This window comes from Mandrillus leucophaeus, unplaced genomic scaffold, assembly GCF_000951045.1.
Source record: "Mandrillus leucophaeus isolate KB7577 unplaced genomic scaffold, Mleu.le_1.0 Scaffold691, whole genome shotgun sequence".
NCBI classification, from domain to species: Eukaryota; Metazoa; Chordata; class Mammalia; order Primates; family Cercopithecidae; genus Mandrillus; species Mandrillus leucophaeus.
In genome coordinates, this window is record NW_012107486.1 from 168,086 (window position 1) to 191,515 (window position 23,430).

Sequence of the window (23,430 nt, forward strand, 5' to 3'; positions counted from 1 at the left end):
TCTTTATACAACGTCACCATCTAGTGGCCAAAATGAAGAAACATCTGGAGAAACATCATTCCGTATTTCCTTTCTTGCCCCCTAACAAAATTATGTACATGTGTAAATCAAACTTTCTCCCTCGACAGTTCTCTAAGAGCTCAGTACAGCCTTCCAAAGTCAATCTTGCCCACTATATCCATGCTTATCTGAAATAAAATAATGTGCTAATGAATCCAACCATTATGAAATACAGTAGAGCCTTTAATAAATGTCTCTGCACATCTTTATTTTCCTTCCTTATTTTTTACATAGTTATCTTGTTCCCTCTCTTTGTTGAATGTGCATCTAACATTATCATATTCATTATCTGTAGATGACCGTAAGTTATGTTTATGATATACTACCCTAAAGTATGTCCCATGTTATCTCTAGCACAAAAAGAAAGTCTCTTCTTTAGGTTACTACAATTTTTTTCTGAAGTTGACAGAAAATACACTTATATTCCTGAAGGAAAAATCACTGGTTTTGACATAAGAGCACACTTTATGGGAAAGAGGGATAGTGTTCAAGTACAGCTATCTTTTTCACCCAAACACAGGAAGATCCTTGCTCATTCCTAAATATGTTATCTGTACCACTTTCTACTCAGATAGCATTTTCTTATCAAAAGAATATTTCAAATAGGTCTCATGGCAAGACATATAAAGTCCATTTAACTACAAAAATTATGAAAGGAACTAGCTTGGAAATCTATTTAATAGGCATGTTCAACAAATATTCAATTCAATTCATATATTTATCAAGCACCTGGAAATCAGATATAAAACACAGTATTCTAGTAAATAGACGATGAATAAGTATTTATTGTATGAATGAAAATCCCAAGAAAGTAAGCCAATATCTACAAAGATAAAAACAAATGCCATAATTCCTCAAACTAAGGAATGTATATTCGTGGGCTCTAGGGTACATAAACACCTTTAAAGGGATATACAGGTATAGATCATTTTAAGTGACTCAATCTCCAGCTCTTCAACTTCTTGCATTCTTTACTAAACTGACCTACCTGAAAGGGTTCCTGTGGCAAATATTCCATTACCATTCTCCTTTTCCACATTCCCTCTGCTCAAACACTCTTCTCCTCATTTATGAAGAAGCATTACACCTCTCTCCTTACTATAGTTAGTATACTTCAGGAAGTATAACCAAAAGACTGAGGCAAAAAAACATTCTGAGTGATTTCTCTTGAGGAAGACAGTTCATTCATGAGGTCTCATTAGGACCATGGCTAAGGCAATCCTCAAAATGATACACTTTCCCTGGCTCTATTTTTATGTTCACAAACAACCATTTAACTGTTAATCTGTTTTTCTGGACTCCACAATTCTCAGAAAGGGACCCAGCACTTCAATCACTACAAAGACATAGTCCCTTTGGTAAGCAAACAAGCATTTTAGTTTACACCTCAGTTTGGGGCCAATTTTATTATTCCTACTCTGTCTCTAAGGGTCTGCTTGATCTACGGATCTTTTTTCTACATCTTTGAGGTTGACTGATCAATGGTAATTCACCAAAAATTCCACTCTGTGAAGTTCCTTTGGAGCTTGTCTTTCCAGGATAAAAGCTTGCACTGCACACTATCTTCCAAAATTCAGTCATACTGCTAGTGAATATTACTTCTTTGTAGGAATTTAAGTTCCTAATTTACTTGTTGGATGTATGGCCAGTTGTTGATCTGAAAGGCAAAGAAATGTATTCTGTTCAAACATAATGTTAGAAAATAATGCTGTCATCTCACTGATTTCAACTGACTTACGTTTTTCAACATTCTGTATATGCCAAATACGAAACTCAAAGTCTAACATTGATTCTTTTTAATATAATCTTTCACATATCTAATCTTCATTTTATAAATAATACAATTTTATATAATCTTTGATCTGATGAAACCATATTTTAAGTTGAGATTAAAAAGTATGTTTTAATTTATAAATATAAAACAACCATACAGGCATATATTAATTTTACTTACAGATGTTTCTCTCCCTGAAAAAAAGAATCTATTCTTACTCAAAAGTGTTTAGTGAAGCTGGTTTAAGACTTATATGGGGTAGGATGTGGTGGCTCACACCTATAATCCCACACTTCGGGAGGTTAAGAAGGGAGGATCACTTGAATCCAGGAGTTTGAGACCAGCCTGGGCAACATAGTAAGACCCTACCTCTACCAAAAAAAATTTCAAATTAGCTGGGTGTGGTGGTGCATGCCTGTAGTCCTAACTATTTGGGCAGGTAAGGTGACAGGATCAATTGAGCACAGGAGTTTGAGTTACAGTGAGCTATAATCACGCCACTCCACTCCCGCCTAGGCAACAGAGCAAGACCCTGTCTCTTAAAAGAGGAAAAAAAAAAGAGGAAAAAAAAAAAAAAGAGTTATCGGGGAGGAGCAAAATAGGTAAAATCAACTCCTAACTCAAGGATTAAATAGTCATGGCTGCCATACTTAGCACAATGAAAACCCCCACTTCTAATTAATATTTAATTAAAATTACAGATGTTGATTTCACATTGTAGGATACTGTTTTTGACTCTCAATCTTACCAAAGACAACGAATGAGAATCTATACTACGATACTCAGGTAAAATCTTCCAAATAGTACCTCCTTTCTGAAAAACCTTGGTTTAATCCCTGGAAGAGGCAAAACATTGCTTGGGCAGTAACCACGTTCAAGAAGTCTAGCCTTCATAACAAAGTACTTAACAAAGAGTTTTTTTGTGTGTTGTGCTGACCTTAAAATCATTCATGAGGCTGGGCGCGGTGGCTCACGCCTGTAATCCCAGCACTTTGGGAGGCCGAGGTGGGTGGATCATGAGTTCAGGAGATGGAAACCATCCTTCTTAACATGGTGAAATCCCATCTCTACTAAAAATACAAAAAATTAGCCGGGTGTGGTGGCAGGTGCCTGCAGTCCCAGCTACTCGGGAGGCGGAGGCAGGAGAATGGCGTGAACCTGGGAGGCGGTGCTTGCAGTGAGCCGAGATTGTGCCACTGCACTCCAGCCTGGGTAACAGACCGAGACCCCATCTCAAAAAAAAAAAAAAAAATCGTACTTGAAATCCTGGATGACAAAGAGATATTTGGAAACTATTACCTTGTCATATTCATTGATTCTGAATGCAAATTTTTTCATGTTAACATCTCCAATGAATCTTATAATCTGCAGCATCTTACAATTAAATGATGGCATATTTTTCTTAATAGTATTTAAACAATGGTATGCAGGAGTCAAGGCGGTAATAAGGTAGGTTCAAAATACACAGTACCCAATGGACTAGTGAATAACCAAAGGAATTCGTGTAAGCTGACCCTTAAACAACATGGAGGGTAGAGGGCACCAACCCACTGCATCGTCAAAAATCTGCATGTAACTCGACTCCCCAAAGACCTAACTACTAGTAGCCTACTGTTGACCTGAAGCTTATCGATAACGTAAACAGTTGATTAAATTTTGTATTTGTGTTATATAGTATATTCTTACAATAAAGTAAGCTAGAGAAAAGAAAATGTTACTAAGAAAATCTTAAGGAAAATATATATTCATTAAGTGGAAGTGGATCATCATAAAGGTCTTCACCTTGTTGTCTTCACAGGCTGAAGAGGGCTTGGTCTTGCTGTCTCAGCGCTGGCAGAGGCAGAAGAGGTGGCAGGTGAGGCAGGCACACTCAGTGTAGCTTTGTGAAAACACACCATAATTTCTGCCTGACTTTCTAGTTTGTTTCTCTAAAAGTTTTTATACAGTACCAATCCTTCTTCCACCATTTGCTTAAGTTTGGGTGCCCATATAAGGGTCCATGTAGTGAAAGTCAAAAGCAGTCTTACATAATCAGAATGCTTCTGCAAGATTGTCTAATGTCAATCTGTTTCGGGCACTGTTTATTCTACATCTTGTTTCTCATCGTATCTATCTGGTTTGGAAGCACTCATTTCCATCAAGTCATCTTCTGTTAACTCCTCTAGTGTAGTGTCTATTATCTTCTGAATTTCTTCAAGATCTATATCTTAAAACCAACTCTGCCCTTGCCCTGCCACACATTTTTGCCATACTCACAATCTTTCATGATTTCCTTGACTGGCTCTGCTGTAAATCCTGTGAAGTCATATATAACATGTAGACAGTTTTCTCCAGCAGAAATTTATTTCTTCAGGCATGATGGTTTTCACTGCCCTTTCTATAATGACAGTATTTCCAATGGATCCTTCCCGACCTTCATGATGGTCTATCAGGGTTCTCTTTCATGGTGTTGACAATCCTTTCCATAGACTACCATGTGTAACGAGCCTTAAAGGTCCTTATAATCCCCGATCTAGAGGCTGAATTAGAGATGTTGTGTTTGGGAGCCAGTAGATTGCAGTAGATGCCTTCAGTGTTGAACTCATGAGTTTCTGATTGGCTGGAGAATTGTCCAATATTGAAAGAACTTTAAAAGGTGGTCTCTTACTAGAAAGGTACTTCCTGACTTCAGGGAAAAAGAATCAATGGAACCAATCCAGAAAAAAGGGTTCTCATTGTCCGGGTCTTCTTATTGTACAACCAAAAGACTAGAAGATGGTGTTTACCTTTCCCTTCAAGGCACAGGGGTTAGCAGCTTTATAGATAAGTGTAGTGTTGATCATAAACCTGCCTGAATTTGCAGAAAACAGAGTTAGCCTATCCCTTCCTGCCTTAAATCCTGGTGCTTGCTTCTCTTCCTTACTAATAAATGTCCTTTGTGGCATTTTTTCTTCCCCCAGAATAGGGCATTTCTGTCTACATTAAAAACCTGTTCATGCAAATAAATATCCTTTCCCCTCAATGATTTGTTTTTCCAAGTTCGGGGTACATGTACAGGATGTGCAGGTTTGCTACATAGGTAAATAGGTGCCATGGTGGTTTGCTGCACAGATTGTCCCATCACCTAGGTATTAAGCCCAGCACCCACCAGCTAGCTGTTCTACCTAATGCTCTCCCTCTCCCCATCTCCCAAGGGGCCTAGTGTGTGTTGTTCCCCTCCATGTGTCCACGTGTTCTCATCATTCAGCTCCCACTTATAAATGAGAACATGTGGTGTTTGGTTTTCTCTTCCTGTGTTAGGTTACTAAGGATAATGGCTTCCAACTCCATCCATGTCCCTGCAAAGGACATGATCTTGATCCTTTTTATGGCTGCATAGTATTCTACATTTTCTTTATTCAGTCTATCATTGATGGGTATTTAGGTTGATCCCATGTCTTTGCTATTCTGAATAGTGCTGCAGTGAACATATGCATGCACGTAACTTTATAACAGAATGATTTATATTCCTTTGGGTATATACCCAGTAAAGGAATTGCTGAGTCAAATGGTATTTCTGCCTCCAGGTCTTGGAGGAAGTGTCACACTGTCCTCCACAATGGTTGAACCAATTTGCACTCCCACCAACAATGTATAAAGTGTTCCTTTTTCTCCACAATCTCACCAGAATTGGTTGTTTTTTGACTTTTTAACAACAGCCATTCTGTTACTAAGAGAGAGGCATGAGATGGCATCTCATTGTGGTTTTGATTTGCATTTCTCCACCGATCAGTGATGTTGAGCTTTTTTTCATATGTTTTTTGACTGCATGTACATCTTCTTTTGAAAAGTGTCTGTTCATGTCTTTTGCCCACTTTTAAATTTTTTTTTCTTTAAATTTGCTTAATTGTTGCCTCTTGGTGAGAAGAAGCTGTTTCTCCTATTATTTTGACCTTTCTAAAGTCAAACCTCCTTCTAAACTTATCAAATCATCCTTTGCTGGCATTATATTTTCCGGATATAGATCCTTCACCTTCCTTTTGCTTTAAATTGTCACAGAATGACTTTTCTTTTTCTCAAGTCATAGTAGAGTCTATAAGTATGCTTTTCCTATAGCAACGCTACATCTACATAAAAGCTGAACTTACAATATGAGATCAAAAGATATTGCACAAAAAGTGCAAGGTTCTTGTACTTGCCAGTGTAGCTGCAGTGATAGTTCACGAATTCCCTTTTCTTTTCTTTCCCTTTTTTTTTGCGATGGAATCTTGCTCTTTCACCCAGGCTGCAGTACAGTGGCATGATCTCAGCTCACTGCAACCTCTACCTCCCCGGTTCAAGCAATTCTCCTGCCTCTGCTTTCTGAGCAGCTAGGATTACTGGTGCACACCACCACTCATGGCTAATTTTTGTATTTTTTGTAGAGACGGGGTTTCACCATGTTGGCCATGCTGGTCTTGAACTCCTGACCTCAGGTGATCCACCCACCTTGGCCTTCCAAGGTGTTCCCAAGGCCACCCTGTGAGCCACCACACCCGGCCTATCCCTTTTCTTTTTTACAGAAGTCCTTAATGCTAAATTAATTTATCTTGAAATAGTAGACAACCACAGCTACAGACCTCAATCTACAATACATATCAAGCAATTCAACTTTTTCTTATAATGTCACGACTTTTCTCCGCTTTTTGGGAGTACTTCCAGCATCACTAGTGGTACTTCATATGGGTCTTATGGTGTTATTCAAGGTGTACAGTATAGTGCTACACACAATGATAAAATACTCAAAAACCACAAGAGATCACTTTTTACTGTTATGCCCAGTTTACTGGAGAGACGAACTGCTCACCTGGAGATGATGAGCGTCTTGGCATTTTAAGTGGATACTAGCAACACCTGAGTTCACCACAATAGCCATAGGAGGTAGCAACAAAATTACTGCAGTAATACGGAATGTACTACAGTTAATTTCATGCAGTTATGATTTAATACTGCATCTTTGCTTTTTTTACATTTTTCTGGATTGAGAATTGCACCAGATATGGTCTGCTAGTGTTTATGTGCCTACATTGTGATTAACTTTTTATAACAGATTTGAATACATTTTATGGTAGTAAATGAAAAAATGGACTAGTATCTACATATATTTTACGCATTCATGCCATATCTTTTTCTTAAATTTTTTTGATATTTTAGGCTATGTAGTTCATCTGCAAGTGTTTTCAAATTGTTGCAAATTTCCAAAACAGTTTCCAATATATTTATTGAAAAATATCAGTGTACATTTTCATTGATAATCAAGTGGAAAAATATCAAGTGGACCTATGCAGTCACAACCCATGTTTGTCAAGCAGAAATTATATTTTGAATCACAATTCCTGCACTCACAGTGCCATATCTGCAACTGGTTTCAGGCAGTTATAGAAACAAACCAGTTAGTTTTCCCGCTTCCTGTTATATGATAATGGCAACATCTTCTTCTACTACATAACTATTTTCAGACTGAATTATATTAATATATGCAAGGTACTCAGTTCTAGGTCTAGAAAATTCTTAAAGCCTTCAAATTGAAACTTCCATTTGTTATACTATTTATGTTGATAAGGGTCCCTTCAAATAAAACTACATACATTTTTATGTATTTTTCTCACAATCTTTCAATAAAGTAGACAAAGAAAAAATCAATGACCCAGATATTTCTTACAGATAATTAGTTATACTGGAGAAGTTACTTAACCATAATTTATAAAGACACCATTTACTAAAAATGTATTTCCACCCCTTAAAAGCTGCTTAACCTTAAACAAAGTTGATTGAAAATTTCTGATACTTTAAATGCCAATAATATAAAATGTAGTTGAGTTCTAATCAATCTCTGGAAAATCAGTTGCCATATCAGAAAAAGCACAGATACACTTTCCTAAAAGTCTCTACAGAGCTGAGTTACATTCTCAACCATTAAGGTAAGTCTAAAATCAATAAGATAATTGATCCCAAGGAAATATCACCATCAGTACATTGATAAATGAAAGACCAAAGTCTCGAATTTTACCAGTAAAGTACATTTTTAAAAGCATTAAATGGAAAAGAAATTTTATTTTAAAAAATTTAACTGAAGATACTCACCATAGTAAATAGTAACAACTATCAGACTCAATTTCATTAATTAGAGATTATAATGATTCCTCGAACATTTCCAGAGCCAGCATAGCACAGTAATTAAGAGCAGAGTTACTAACTATGTGACCCTGGGCAAGTAAGCTAATTTCTCTGAATTTCAGTTTCCTTATTTGTAAAACAAGAATATTAACAGCATCGATATTTAATAGGGTCATCCGAAAGACTAAGAGAATACATATAATATAGTATGGTTACTATACTAGCATATAAGAAACAGTCAATATATGTTAACTGTCATTATTATTTATCTTAAGAATTTAGCATATGTTGTAAGCTGGGGGTCAATCCTCATACCCTACATAAGTGTCAATTAATCTAATAAATATTAATTAGAACTTCAAGGAAAAATAAGCCAATGTGTTTGGAACACAGTGAACAAGGGGGTGAGCGGAAAACTGGCATTAGATGAGATGGTAAGGGGCCCTGTTCATATTATTTGTAATACATATTCTGCTTCTCATTACTGTAATGGATACAGTATACCCATAACCTCTATATATCTTTATATATGCACACATACATACACACAACAAATTTTGTAAACAAGCATTTCATAGGTATCACATACAGATAAGGATATGGGAAGAAGAGAAAGAAAAACTAGATGGGGTAGACAGGAAAGAGAGAGCAAAATGGGAAAAAGAAGAGGAGAAGAAAAAAGAAGAAAACAGAGAGGAACAGAAGATGATGGTTTTAGTTGATGAATGACCCTTGGTTCAGAAAGGGCTAGATTTGTGTACATGCTTGGTTGGCATCATGATACTGAGCACACAGGAGGTAAATGAAGCACGCTAGAAAAGGGTGAATATGAGAGCCAGGAGACTCTTACAACAGTTGCTGTTTATGTCAAGACCCACATGTCCCAGGGGACCCATTTTCACATAATCTATAATTATCTCTTTGCTTTAATCGCCTTGTCATTCCTGAGGCTCTCATGGGCACTGGAAGAGGAAAAGCTCATTAACTAAACCTTTTCTCCTCTCTCCAGCCACCCATGGCTTTTAATTGCTTGGTGTGTTATTATCTAGGAGTGCAACTGGAATCATTTTCATAAGAAAGGGAGGTAGAGAGGAGGAAGGGAGCCATAAGTCCCTAAGGTATGCACCAAAGACAAACCTTTGCTTTCTCAATTATTTATGCCAGCTGAGGTTTTACAGGCTGAATAAATCCATAACTCAAGTTCATTCTGAGCAGTCAGATTCTCCAGGGGGAGTTGCCCACTTGCCTATACACACTTGTGTAGTCCTCAAAGAATAACCAGAATGTAACAAGACATATGTCATCCAATTTATCACCTATCACCAAGGTGTTAACACAATGTTGATCACAGGCAACATAGTGAAATAGGGAAGTATTACACTACCACCAGCCAAACAAATGGAGGGAAGCTTTTTGGTGCTTAAAGGCAGTGGTATCATTAGGATAGTGGTGTTCCAGAATGACTTGGCCTGTTAAACAAATAAAAATTTAAATATTCAATTTTTAAAAACACAAATATGTATAACACACTCTTGAAGCTTAAGAATCTTTAAGTAGATTTGTTAAAAACAGGCTGCAATCTAACAATGTGAAGCTTTGAATAAATAGAATTTTATAACATCTGATTTTAGAAGTAATTTACAATAAAACTATACATGTTACAGCTTTTTCTCCAATCATCTCTCTTTCAGGAAAATTTTAGAGTATAATTTATGTGTGACAGGCTTTTATGCTACTTCCAACCTAGTTCATATTTCACCAACAATACAAAATTAAAGCATAAAACAATCACTTTCATTCTAATTTTTATACTTACAGTCTTCCATTTATAATCAGGACTAGATAGCAGCCAATGAAAAGATATTTGGGAAATATTTTCAAAATCCATTACTGTTTAAAAATGGAAACTTTATAAGTTAATGATGAAAGCATCTCTTTGAAATTCTACAGGCTTTTGTGTCTGACCACAAGCAGCGACCTCTGGTATTTTCTGCCAAAACACTTCATTTGTCTCACAGAACAACTAATCAATTCCAGAGCCCATCAATCATTTCAGTTGTATACTAGGTCTGGTCTTGCTTAGAGAAGGTCCAGATGGCTGTCTGTGTAAGTGGAATTAATAAAATTCTAATAGATTACATGACATCAAACTACAAAATATAACAGGGAGGACCAAATCTTATTGCAGAGTGGTGTGGGTACTGTTCAATCTTCATTTACTATATTTTTAATTCTTGTCCTAATTTCTCAATTTATGTGCAAACTTCTAGATCAAACCTTTGAAGCATATAAGTAACCAAAAGCAATTTCTTGTATATGTAGTGAAGAATCATTTTACTCTACAAACCCCTATGCTTATTAACCAGTGCTTTTTCTGCCCATCTGCAGTATAAATGAAAAACACAGCTGATCTCAAAACTAGAGGTTACTCCCTGTTATAAGATTTGTTACTTTCTTGTTTCTATAGTTCTAAAAATATCGGCTCTTCCTTCCTTGTTTTCCATTTTCTTTTGCAAAAGCAAACAACTTGTATTTAATTATATAACCAGAATGCCATGTTATTTTAGCTCCTAACATCAGCTCCTTGCTCCTCTAGGGACCCCCTCTGCTGAGTAACAATACTATTTATAAAAGCTAAGTTACACAGTAACTTTTTTTGCACCAGATACTGTTCCAGGATGTCTGTGTATTGACATAATCTGCTAAGTATCAAGTGAGACAAGTACCATAATTATCCCCATTTTACAGGTAAGTAACTTGCCCAAGATCACACAGCTAGTAAGTGGTGGAACTAGCATTTGAATGTCAGCAGTTTGGCTCCATAACTTTTTGTACTTAATTAGAATACCCCTACACCCCCTCAATTATATTACAGAACAATTAACTAGCTTCAGAATGAGAAACTGATGTCAGAGCTCTGCGATATTAACACAGAGATCTGAACCTCTGACATTATATTGATACTTTCTATGACAGAGTGGAAAGCAGGAAGCAAGCTCAGAATTGGCCCCCATGGCCCTTGGCTCAAGAACATTTACCTTAAAACTAAAACTCATAACTCATCATCTATTATACAATACACATTCATCAGAAAAGCTGCCAAAACAATGGAACCCAAACTTAACCAAATGGATTTATTAGATACTGATTTGCCTGATCTTTACAAATGTAAAAAAAAATAAATAAATAAATAAATCTGGAGTTTATATATTAAAGTATCAAAACAAACCTTTAAAACACATTATTTTATGTCCTTTTTTAAAAACAACAGTTCCATAGAAAAGAATTTTTGCTTTCATCCAGGTCTACCATTTGATGCTTCTAAAACTCTAAAACCTACTGTCACTTTCACCTCAGTTAAACATAATTCTACCAAGAAATTGCAATTAACATCAATTAAAGCACAACTTTCTCTTAGAAAAATAAAACACACCAGATATATTTCACCAAAATACAAGCATAATTTGATTACATAACTTCAACAAATAACCCATTTTCACTGTTGCAATTGCATTCTGACATGTAAGAAACTATAGAGACTACATCTGGCTCTTCACTGGAATAATTCAACATTTCAGTATATAAGAATTTTCATGCCGGGCACAGCGCCTCATGCCTGTAATCCCAGCACTTTGGGAGGCCAAGGCGGATGGATCACGAGGTCAAGGGATCGAGACCATCCTGGCTAACACGGTGAAACTCCACCTCTACTAAAAATACAAAAATGAGCCGGAACTACAGGCGTGATGGTGCGTGCCTGTAGTCCCAGCTACTCAGGAGGCTGACATTGCAGTAAGCTGAGATCGTACCACTGCACTCCAGCCTAGTGACAGAGCAAGACACTATCTCCAAAAAAAAAAAAGAATTTTCATTATGGCCTAATTTGTTATAATGGAATTCTACCACACTATAAAAAGAACTCTCCCAATACAAGAATATGATTAGTTGCTGTAGTAACAAAATTACTGTGTTTGTAATAAATGGCTTTCAATGGCTTGTTCACATTCATGTTTCTTACTCTTTCTTAACATGTTAATATGTTCAGAATATGAAGATTTAGATGATATCATAAGACTGATACTTAATGAAGACTTCTTTAAAAAAAGGCCAAGTCTAACCAGTTTTGCCCACAAAGGTTCATATTTCATTCAATTAATATTTATTAAACATACTTTCATGAAAATGCCAAAAGTAGTATGAACATATTATTCAAAAGTGAAGAAGCTGAGAAGCACAAATATTCACAATGTTTTGTGTCATTACAGGTTCATAATAAATGTGTGTTGAATTAAAATCTCTACAAAAACAAACTATAATATTCTTTGTCATTGTTTATCATGGTCAAAATTCTAAATACTGATTTAAATCTAAGAATCGCTTCACTAGCAATTGGGTGGAGGATAAAGGAAGGAAGATTAACCCTTTCAACACAGTTTATCTCAGGATTTCCACTCTCACTACAACTGGAGTACATTTGATTTGCTTCATGTTCTGTAGGGCTGCTGTGATCAGTCATGTCATCAGACATTCGAAAAGACACTGTATTCAGTATGTCATTTTGAAAAATACTACAGTCTGGGAGCCCTTAAGGAAAACAGCATACAAAATAAAGATCATAATTTACAGAGAAGTGATTGATATTGTTAGAAACTTAAGCAGTGACTTTTTTTAAAAGAAAGAAAGTCAAGAAACTATCTCAATTTATTTATCTAACTAGGAAAGAAAAATAGCCTATACATTTTTTGTTGTTTAAGGGAAAGAGGTGAGGATGGGCATATCGCAGAAGAACCAAACTAGCAGCTCTCAGTTTTACAATAGGGCTCTTAGGCTAACTCTGCAGAAGCAAGTCACTAAACTATCAGTTCTTCAACAGAAGCAGCTGTGGCTACCTCCCAAGTTCTGAGCACTTTCACTGAAGATCTACTAAGTTTGGGGGACTTCCTCAGATAGTGAGAATGCAAAGATGGGTAAAATATGATCCTCACTATCAAAAACTAAGTTAAAAGTATTTCTAGGTATACAGTTCAGTAGTGTTAAGTATATTCACACTGTTGTGCAATCTCCATAACTTTTTCATCTTGTAAAACTGAAACTCTGTCCCCATTAAACAACTTCCCATTTCCCCTATCCCCTAGCTCCTGGCAACCACCATTTTACTGCCTCTCTCATTTTTGAATACTTTCTGTTTCTGTGAGTTTGACTACTTCAAATACTTCATGTAAGTATAATCGCAAAGTGTTTGTGTCCTTGTGACTTGTTTATTTCACTTAGCATAATGTCCTCAAAGTTCACACATGTTGCAACAGGTGTCAAAACTTCCTTTTTAAGGCTGAATAATATTCCATTGTATACACCACAATTCGTTTATCCATCCGTCAACAGATGCTTCCATCTATTGGCTACTGTATAGAATGCTGCTATGAACATGGGTGTGCAAATATGTCTTTGATATTCTGCTTTCTTTTGGATACATACCCAGAAGCAGAATTGGTGGATAATATGGTAATTCTATTTTAACTTTCCAAGGAAATTTCCGTTTTCCACAGTGGCTGTATCATTTTATACTCCAAAATGACTTCTAATTTAGAGCAAACTAAATTTTAATTAAACAAATTAAAAAATTAAAATCTTTAAAAGAAATAGTAGTATTTTAAGGAAAATTAACACAAAAATCCTTAGCTTTAGACTGAGATACAACATCTTGTCCCACCAACTACTTGTGTGGGGAAAAGTCACTGAATGAGACAGCTGTTATTAGACACTGATGAAAAGTAATTATTATCACTTATTCAGACACTTCTCTGGCACTGGTTCAGACATTTAATTGATTTTAAAGATTATACACCTAAAAAATTATTTCCTGTCATTTATTGTTCTGCTTGCAAATACCACCAAATCAGTTTCATGTTAAGAAGGAATGCTTCACAAATTGAAGTTCAGGATTAAAAACATGTAGTATGTATATACACATACATAAGCACATACATACACACACACACACACACACACACACACACAGAGGCATATATATTTCTATTATCAAAGATCAGAAGAGAAATTACCTGATGGTTTCTTCATGATATAGAGAACTAATAACTGGCCCACCAAAACCAGTATTTGCTTCTTTTCCTTTCTTCTCTGGTATCTGTGGGAAGGGGGAAAAAAGTGAAAAAAAGACAAATGGGTTAAAACAGTATGTATTTAAATCAGTTACAAAATGTTATTTTGCTAAGAAAGACTAAGGATTTTACCCTCAACCATCTCTTCAAACCCTAGTAAAAATTTTAAGGTGGTAACATAAAGGCAATAAGATTCTCAGTTCATCATAGGAGTGAAATGGGTACATGCTGGCAATCTAAGGTATTCAGTACAACCTTCTGGAGCCACCAAAAAACAATTCTCCTAGCTGACTGTGAGATGATGTTCAATGTGGTAAATATGGATATTCAGGTGAGGAAAAGAAAAACAAATCCCAGACATGAATGTGATCAGCAAAATCATATCTAGATTTATAAAATAAAAGTTCCCAAATAAGAAGCTACATTACAGTAAAAGTTCAAATTTAATTACAAAGAAAATGTTTTTAGATTAAAAAAAAAAAAGGAAGGAGATAGAAGAGGGATAGGAAAGGAGGTTTATATCTCAAATAAAAGAAAAAAGAAGTAAACTACACAGAAATACTTCCCAAACTCAAGGATTCAATAGGTCTTGCCCCTCTATGTTCTCAGAACAAGAGTAAAATTAATTTAGGAATAAGATTCTAATTTACAAGAGTAAAATTAATTTAGTAATAAGATTCTTCTAAAATATGTAATGTGGAAGCAATGAACCTGGATAATACTGTCTGCAAGGATGAAAGTGCAACCTCCGCAAAGCCCCATGTATTGACAGCTTTTAGTACAGGACATCCTGCAAAAGTCAAAACTCTGATTCCGGACATAAATATTCCTTTAGAATCAAAATTACATTATGATTTAATTTGACTGCAAAAAGACTAGTTTTACTTCAAATAAAATACAGACAATCCCCACACACATTTTTTCAGTACTTAAGAGAAGTACGAGTTTTGTTTTATTTTTTTTAATTGTTTGTTTCAGTCTGTGGATCACTGGACTGAGGAAAAAGACTCCCCCCGCCCCCAGAGATAGCATATTCTATCTGTTCCTAACACTACTGGGGGGACTAAGGCTTCAAAAAACGTAAAATTTTGAGGAGATGAATCAAGTCAGTTATCAACTTGTAATAGAAACAAAGTTATAAAATCATAGACAACAACTATTAACATGATTAAATGACAAAGTATATAAAGTGTATTAGTATGATGCTAGCAAACAAGAAGCACTAGGTAAATGACAGATTTCTCTGTGCTCTGAGGGCCATTTTTAGAGAATAAATGCTATGAAGATTTCTGGGATAGATAATGTATTTCTTTATACCCAAAAAAAGTAGAGATGATCCCCAACTTACAATGGTTCAATTTACAACATTTTTGACTTTTAATGGATTTATCAGTATGTATCCTCATTACAAGGTGAGGAACGTGTACAAAGGGAGAACTTATTTTACTTAATCCAATTATATTCCAAATACATGCTCCATTGATAGGATAAAACTAAAACATACTTGGTGCTCAAGATGATAACTACATAAATAAAACTAAAAATGAGAAAACTGGATACCAAAGGCAAAAAAAAATAGAGATAGAACCAAGTATGAAGTGGCAAGCATAGCTTCTTAAAAAATAATGACTCCTAGAAGGTAACATGGGGGAAAATCTAGGTGATATTGTTTGGCAATGACTTTTTACATGCAATACCAAAATCCGTGACAGGCCGGGTGCAGTGGCTCACACCTATAATCCCTGCACTTTGGGAGGCTGAGGCAGGTGGATCTCTTGAGGTCAGGAGTTTGAGACCAGCCTGGCCAACATGGCAAAACACTACCTCGACTAAAAATACAAAAAACTAGCCAGGCATGGTAGTGCATGCCTGTAGTACCAGCTACCTGGGAGGCTGAAGCACAAGAATTGCTTGCAGAAGTTGGATGCAGAAGAATTGTTTGCAGAAGTTGGATGCAGAAGATCACACCACTGCACTCCAGCCTGGCAATAGAGCAAGATTCTGTCTCAAAAAATATATATATATAATCCATGAGAGAAAAAAATGATTAGTAGGTCTTTATTAAATTGAATTAAAATTGAAAATTTCTGCTCTGTGAAAAATATTGTTCAGACAATGCAATGACTGGCCATAAACTGAAAAAAAATTTGCAAAACACATATCTAATAAAGAACTGGTATCCAAAATATTCAAAGAATTCTTAAAACTCAACACTAAGAAAATAAGTTACTCAATGAAAAGTGAGTAAAAGATCTAAATAGACAACTTATCAAAGAAGATACAGAGATAGGAAATAAGCGAGTGACAAGATGTTTAAACATCATGTCATTAAAGAAACGCAAATGAAAACAAAAATGAGAAACCACTACACACCTATTGGAACGGCTAAAATCCAATATGTCCTTAGACAGATTAATAAACAAATGATACACCCATAAAATAGGATATTATTCAGCAACACAAGAAATGAGCTATTCTAGGTTAACTTAGAAAAAAGAAGTCAGGTAACTCAGAAATGAAAGTGGAGATATTACAATTAATGCCACAGAAATACAAAGAATCTTAAGAGATAACTATGAACAATTATATGCCAAAAAACTGAACAACCTAGAAGAAATGAATAAATTTCTGGAAACATACAATCTACCATGACTGAATCACGAAGAAATTAAAAATCTGACAGACCTATCACCAAGAAAGAGACTCCATCAGTAATAAAAAAAAAAAAACTTCCCAACAAAGAAAAGCCCAGAACCAGATCACTTCACTGGAGAATTCTATCAAATTTAAAGAATTAACACCAATCCTCTTCAAACTTCAAAATAATTAAAGAAAAGGGAACACTTCTAACTCAATTTATGAGGCCTTATTCTCATATCAAAGCCAGAAATACTGCAAGAAAACTAAAACCAATATCTCAGGATATTGATCCAAAAAAATCAACTAAATATTAACAAACTGAATTTAACACTGTATTAAAAGGATTATACATCATGATCAAGTGGGATTTATTCCTGGAATGCAAAGATGGTTCAACACACAAAAATCAATCATATAACACAGCATATTAACACAATGAAGGACAAAACCCACATGATCATCTCAATTGATACAGAAAAAGCATCTGACAAAAGTCAACATGTGTTCATGATAAAAACACTAAATAAACTAGGAATAGAATAAAACTACCTTGACACAATAAAGGCCATATATGAAAAGGCCACAGCTACCAACATACTCAGTGGTGAAAAACTAAAAGCTTTCTCTCTAAGATCAGGAACAAGGCAAGGATATCCATTCTCATCACTTCTTTTCAAGATGGCATCCAAGCCAGAGTGATCAGACAAGAAATAAAAGGCATCTGTGGTGTTATGCTCTGTGTGTGTGTGTGTGTGTGTGTATACAGAGAGAGAAAGAGCGAGAGAGAGAGAGCACGCACACAAGAGAGATTTGTTTTTGTCCATGGTTCCTGACTTCTAACTCCTATAGCCCTTGTTACAGTCTTTCATTATATAGTTAGGTGTGTCAGGCCTCAAGAGCAAGCCTCAGAAAAGAGAATCTATGGGACTTTCTCCTGCCCTCCTTTTACCTGCCCCAAGTTACACTTTCTGATTGTGGGTCACAATCCCCAGAGAGAGTCCTACCCTATACCCTAGGGGAAGGAATATTGACATCATGAAACCCAAGAGGAATGGGTGCTGGGAACTTGGGGATAGAAGAACACATGGAGGTCCCTGGAGGGTGGCATGCCCAGAGAGAAGTCATGAAAGCTCCATGTTCCCTCCTCCATGCCTCACCCTACACATCTCCTTGTAATCCAATAATAAAATTCTAAGCCCTACAACCAACTGGATGAACCCCTCCTCTCAGCTAAGGTTTCTCCAAAGAAACCCGAAAACCTAGTTCAGGCCATGATGGGAAGTCAGGTCTGGACATGCCTCATTATACTTTCCTCCCTTTGGTATTCAGGAACAACTGACCAGCATTAACATTAAAACAAAGATCTTACAACTGACAAAAAAGACTCTTTGCATCAATAAGATATCAAATTCCAACCCGACTCCAGCATAGCATCACATGACAGAAAGCGGGCCCTGGATGAAATCAAAATATTTTACCCCAAAATATATTTGACATATTTTGAAAAGGCCCTGCAAAGCCATCTCTTAAAAGGGAAATTTTACATTATGTAAAGAATCCTCTTTCCTTTCCAGGCCATTTTCTGATCCTAAAGAGATGAGCTGAGAGATCTGAAGAATCTTTTAAAGATCTGAACAGGAAACAATTGTCATCTATTGCATCTAACAGTGGCCACCTATGAGACTTCATCTATATAGAAAGAACCTTGGTCTCCACAAACCCTTAACTCAGATATTCCTTTCTATTGATTCCAAGCTTTTAGATAATAACTTAACTCTCAACCAACTGCCAATCAGAAAATCTTTGAATCCACCTATGACCTACATATAAGTCCCTGCTTCGAGTTGTCCTGCCTTTCCAGACCAAACCAATGTATACCTCACATGTATTAATAAACCAAGAATAGAATAAAACTACCTCAACAGGCCATAGCTGCCACTGAGCCTGCCACCAATGCCTCTAAGCAGAAGGTGGTTGTGGCACCCACAAATGCCAATCTTGGCAAAACTGAAAGGGATGTCTTCACCAAGGTTTATGGATTTGGCTTAATAAAGCTTGATTTGAAAGCAAAATCTGAGAATGAAATGGAATTCACAAGCTCAGCCTCAGCCAACACTGAGACCACCAAAGTGATGGGCAGTCTGGAAACCAAGTACAGATGGACTGAGTACGGCCTGACGTTTATGGAGAAATGGAACACCAACAATACACTTGGCACCGAGATTACCGTGGAAGTTCAGCTTGCACATGGACTGAAGCTTACCTTCTATTCATCTTTCTCACCTAAGGCTAGGGAAAAAAAATGCTAAAATCAACACAGGGTACAAGTGGAAGCACATTAACCTGGGCTGCGACATGGATTTCGGCATTGCTTAGGCCTTCCATCCGGGTGCTCTGGTGCTAGGTTACGAGGCCTGGCTGGCCAGCTATCAGATGAATTTTTTTTTTTTTTTTGAGATGGAGTCTCACTCTGTCACCCAGATTGGAGTGCAGTGGCACGATCTTGGCTCACGGCAAGCTCTGCTTCCCGGGTTGACACCATTCTCTTGCCTCAGCCTCCCTAGTAACTGGGACTACAGGCGCCGGCCACCACACCTGGCTAATTTTTTTTTTTTTTGTATTTTTAGTAGAGACGCAGTTTCACCATGTTAGCCAGGATGGTCTTGATCTCCTGACCTTGTGATCCGCCCGCCTCGGCCTCCTAAAGTGCTGGGATTACAGGCGTGAGCCACTGCGCACGGCCCAGATAAATTTTGAGACTGCAAAGTCCCAAGTGAACCCGAGCAACTTTGCAGTTGGCTACAAGACTGATGAATTCCAGCTTCACACTAATGTGAAAGACGGGACAGAGTTTGGCAGCTCTGTTTACCAGAAGGTGAACAACAAGTTGGAGACCGCTGTCAATCTCGCCTGGACAGCAGGAAACAGTAACATGCGCTTCAGAATAGCAGCCAAGTATCAGATTGACCCTGACACTTGCTTCTCAGCTAAAGTGAATAACTCCAGCCAGACAGGTTTAGGATACGCTCAGACCCTAAAGCCAGGTATCAAATTGACACTGTCAGCTCTTCTGGATGGCAAGTACGTCAATGCTGGTGGCCACAAGCTTGGTTTAGGCCTGGAATTTCAAGCATAAATGAATACTGCACAATTGTTTAACTTTAAACATTTTGCAACATAGCTACCTTCAGAATTTACTGTATCTTTTAATGTTGGATGTCTGGAAAGCAAGTATTACTAAATATGTTAGACCTCCAGGTTAAAGATGATTCAGCTTTAAGATGCTACCCTTTCAGAGGCACAGAAGAAACCATTTCCAAAAAAGGTCCTTTCAGTGGTAGACTTGGGGGTAACTTGGTGGCCCCTTGGAGATACCACGTTTCTTTTTTATCTAGAAATGACTGCAAGTGGAAGCTGATAATATGTAGGTACTTTGTAAATTTTATTGAGTAAATGAAATAAATTGTGATTTCCTGAGAATCAAACCTTGGTTTCCGAACCCTAATTGATGAGAGGCTTGCTGCTTGATGGTGTGTACAAACTCACCCAAATGGGATTTTTTTAGACAGATCTTCATGACCTGTTCCCACCCCAGTTCATCATCACCTCTTTTACACCAAAACGTCTGCAGGGTGGTGTAGTCACTGTTTCTTTTGTGCCATTTTGGGTTGGAGAGGGTGGATGTGATAAAGCCAATAATTCAGGACTTATTCCTTCTTGCGTTGTTTTTTTGCCCTTGCACCAGAGTATGAAATAGCTTCCAGGAGCTTCAGCTATAAGCTTGAAAGTGTGTGTGTGACTGTAATCACATGGTGACAACACTCAGAATCTAAATTGGACTTCTGTTGTATTCCCACCACTCAATTTGTTTTTCAGCAGTTTAATGGATACATTTTAGAGTCTTCCATTTTGTGTGGAGTTAGATCCTCCCCTTCAAATGCTGTAATTAGCATCACTTAAAAAAAACTTGGCCAGGCGCAGTGGCTCAAGCCTGTAATCCCAGCACTTTGGGAGGCCGAGACAGGCGGATCACGAGGTCAGGAGATCGAGACCATCCTGGCTAACATGGTGAAACCCCATCTCTACTAAAAATACCAAAAAAAATATTAACTGGGAGTAGTGGTGGGCGCTGTAGTCCCAGCTACTCGGGAGGCTGAGGCAGAAGAATGGCGTGAACCCGGGAGGCAGAACTTGCAGTGAGCCGAGATCGCGCCACTGCACTCCAGCCTGGGCGACACAGCAAGACTCCATCTCAAAAAAAAAAAAAAAAAAAAATACTGGGGAGGAGTTTTTTACTCCCTAGTAAACACTCAGCCTCCAGCAATTCATCCATTACCAATGAAGTGTTTTTACCAGTTTATGGCCCAAGCATCTTTTGTTATCTTGGTTATGATTCTCTGCATTCACCTGTCTCTCTAGTTTAGGTGATGGCAGTTTGACCTGGTACCTCAAATCTCTGATGGATCTAGAACAGTCTTTGATTTTCAGTTTGGTCAGATTACTGTAATTGTTAAGCACAGGAGTGAAAACTTGCAGATTCTTCACATGTTGAGGCTAAAATTAGAAGTTCAGTGATCTTTTAAAGAGATTTTAAAATTTTTTTAAAGTCCTTTAAATTTACCCACATATTTAGCACTTCCAGGACTCTCTACTCCTTTATGGAGGTCCAAATTTCCATCTTACATAATTTTCCTTTCATGTGAAGTTCCTTTAAATTTACTATAGTTCAGTTCAGTTGGCAATGAATTACCTGCTTTTGTTTATTTGGAAAAAGTTTTATTTTTTATTTATTTTTATTTTCTAGATGAAGTCTCACTCTGTGGCCCAGGCTGGAGTGTAGTGGCACAATCTTAGCTCACTACAACCTCCGTCTCCTGGGTTCAAGCGATTCTCCTGCTTCAGCCTTCCGAGCAGCTGGGATTACAAATGCCCACCATGACACCCGGCTAATTTTTGCATTTTTAGTAGAGATGGGGTTGCAACATGTTGTCCAGCCTGGTCTCGAACTCCTGATCTCAAGTGATCTGCCCATCTCAGCCTCCCAAAGTGTTGGGATTACAGGCATGAGCCACCAGACCCAGCCTTGAAAACTCTTTACTTCACATTTACTTATTTTTGTATTGACATGAGATTCACATAAAATTAACCAGTTTAACATGTACAACTGAGTGACATTTAATATATTCACAATATTGTGCAACCAGCTCCATCTAGTTCCACAACATATTTGTCATTCCCCGCAAAAAGCCTTGAACCCACTAAGCAGTCACTCCCCATTCCCCTCTCCCCCAAAACGTTGGCAACCACCGATCTGCTTTCTGTCTCTATGGATTTAACCATTCTGGATATTTCATATAAATTGAATCATACACTATGTAATCTTTTATGTCTGGCCTCTTTCACTTGGTTTAATGTTTTCAAGTCTCATCTATATTATAGCATGTATTGGTTCTTCATTCCTTTTTATGATTAATAGTCTATTTTATGTACATTCCAATACCAAATTTTGCTTATCCACTCATCAGTTAATGGACATTTGGGTTGTTTGCACTTTTGGCTATTGTGAATACTGCTGCTATGATCATCTGTATACAGGTATTTGAGTACCAAATTACCCAGCAATTCCACTCCTGTATATACCCAAAAAAACTGGTAATTCTATTTTTAACTTTTTGAGGAATCACCAAACTGTCTTTCATGGCAGCTGCACCATTGTACAGTCCTAGTAGCAATCTAAGACAGTTTCAATGTCTCTACATCCCTGCCAAAACTTGTTATTATCTTTTTTTATTGTGGACAACCTACTGGGTATGAAGCAGTATTTTGTTGTGGCTTGAAATACCATACTTGAAATTCAAAATCACAATGAAATACCACTCAAAAGACTAACTCAGGTTGTTATACACCATTCTCTTTTGAGAAATGTCTATTTAAGTTCTTTGACAATTTGTTAGTTGGGTTCTTTCTGTTGTTGAGTTGTAAGAGTTACTTACATGTTTTGAATAGCAGACCCTTATCCAATATATGATTTGCAAAAATTTCCTGTTTTACTTTCTCGATAGTGTCCTTTGAAGCACAGAAGTTTTTAACATTGATGAAGTCCTATTTACTTATCTTTTCTTTCGTTGCTTGAGCTTTTCCTGCCTTATGTAAGAATCCATGGCCAAATCCAAGTTTATTAAGACATACCTCTGTGTTTTATTCGAAGACTCAGAGTTGGGTTTTTGTTTTGTTTTTTTTTGTTTTTTTGAGACTGAGTCCTGTTCTATCACCCAGGCTAGAGTACAGTGGCACAATCTCAGCTCACTGCAACCTCCACCTCCCGGGTTCAAGCGATTCTCCTGCCTCAGCCTCCCGAGTAGCTGGGATTACAGGTGCCTGCCACCATGCCCAGCTAATTTTTGCATTTTTAGTAGAGATAGAGTTTCATCATGTTGTCCAGGCTAGTCTCGAACTCCTGACCTCAGATGATCCACCCACCTTGGCATCCCAAAGTGCTAGGATTACAGGCATGAGCCAAAGCACCCGGCCAAGACTCAGAGTTTTAACTCAGTTAGGTCATTGATCCATTTTTAGTTAATCTTTGTATATATATCAAGATAGGAATGTACCTTCATTCTTTTGCATATGGATATCCAGTTGTTCCAGGATCGTTTGTTGAAGAGATTATTTTCTCCCCCACTGAATGGTCCTGTTGAAAATCAACTGACCCTAAACTTGAGA

The 23,430-nt window shown here is 37.1% G+C and overlaps 1 protein-coding gene and 1 pseudogene across 2 annotated transcripts in view; one reads left to right on the forward strand and one right to left on the reverse strand.

Annotated features, from left to right (window-relative positions):
* ACBD6 (acyl-CoA binding domain containing 6) overlaps positions 1-23,430 on the reverse strand; it is a 209,575-nt gene that overhangs the window by 118,807 nt on the left and 67,338 nt on the right. For both annotated transcript variants that reach the window (XM_012002620.1, XM_012002621.1), the window contains one exon: positions 14,011-14,093. In XM_012002620.1, coding sequence (XP_011858010.1) covers positions 14,011-14,093 — 83 coding nt within the window. The remainder of the gene's footprint in view (positions 1-14,010; positions 14,094-23,430) is intronic.
* Positions 14,387-19,843, forward strand: LOC105555614 (annotated as a pseudogene).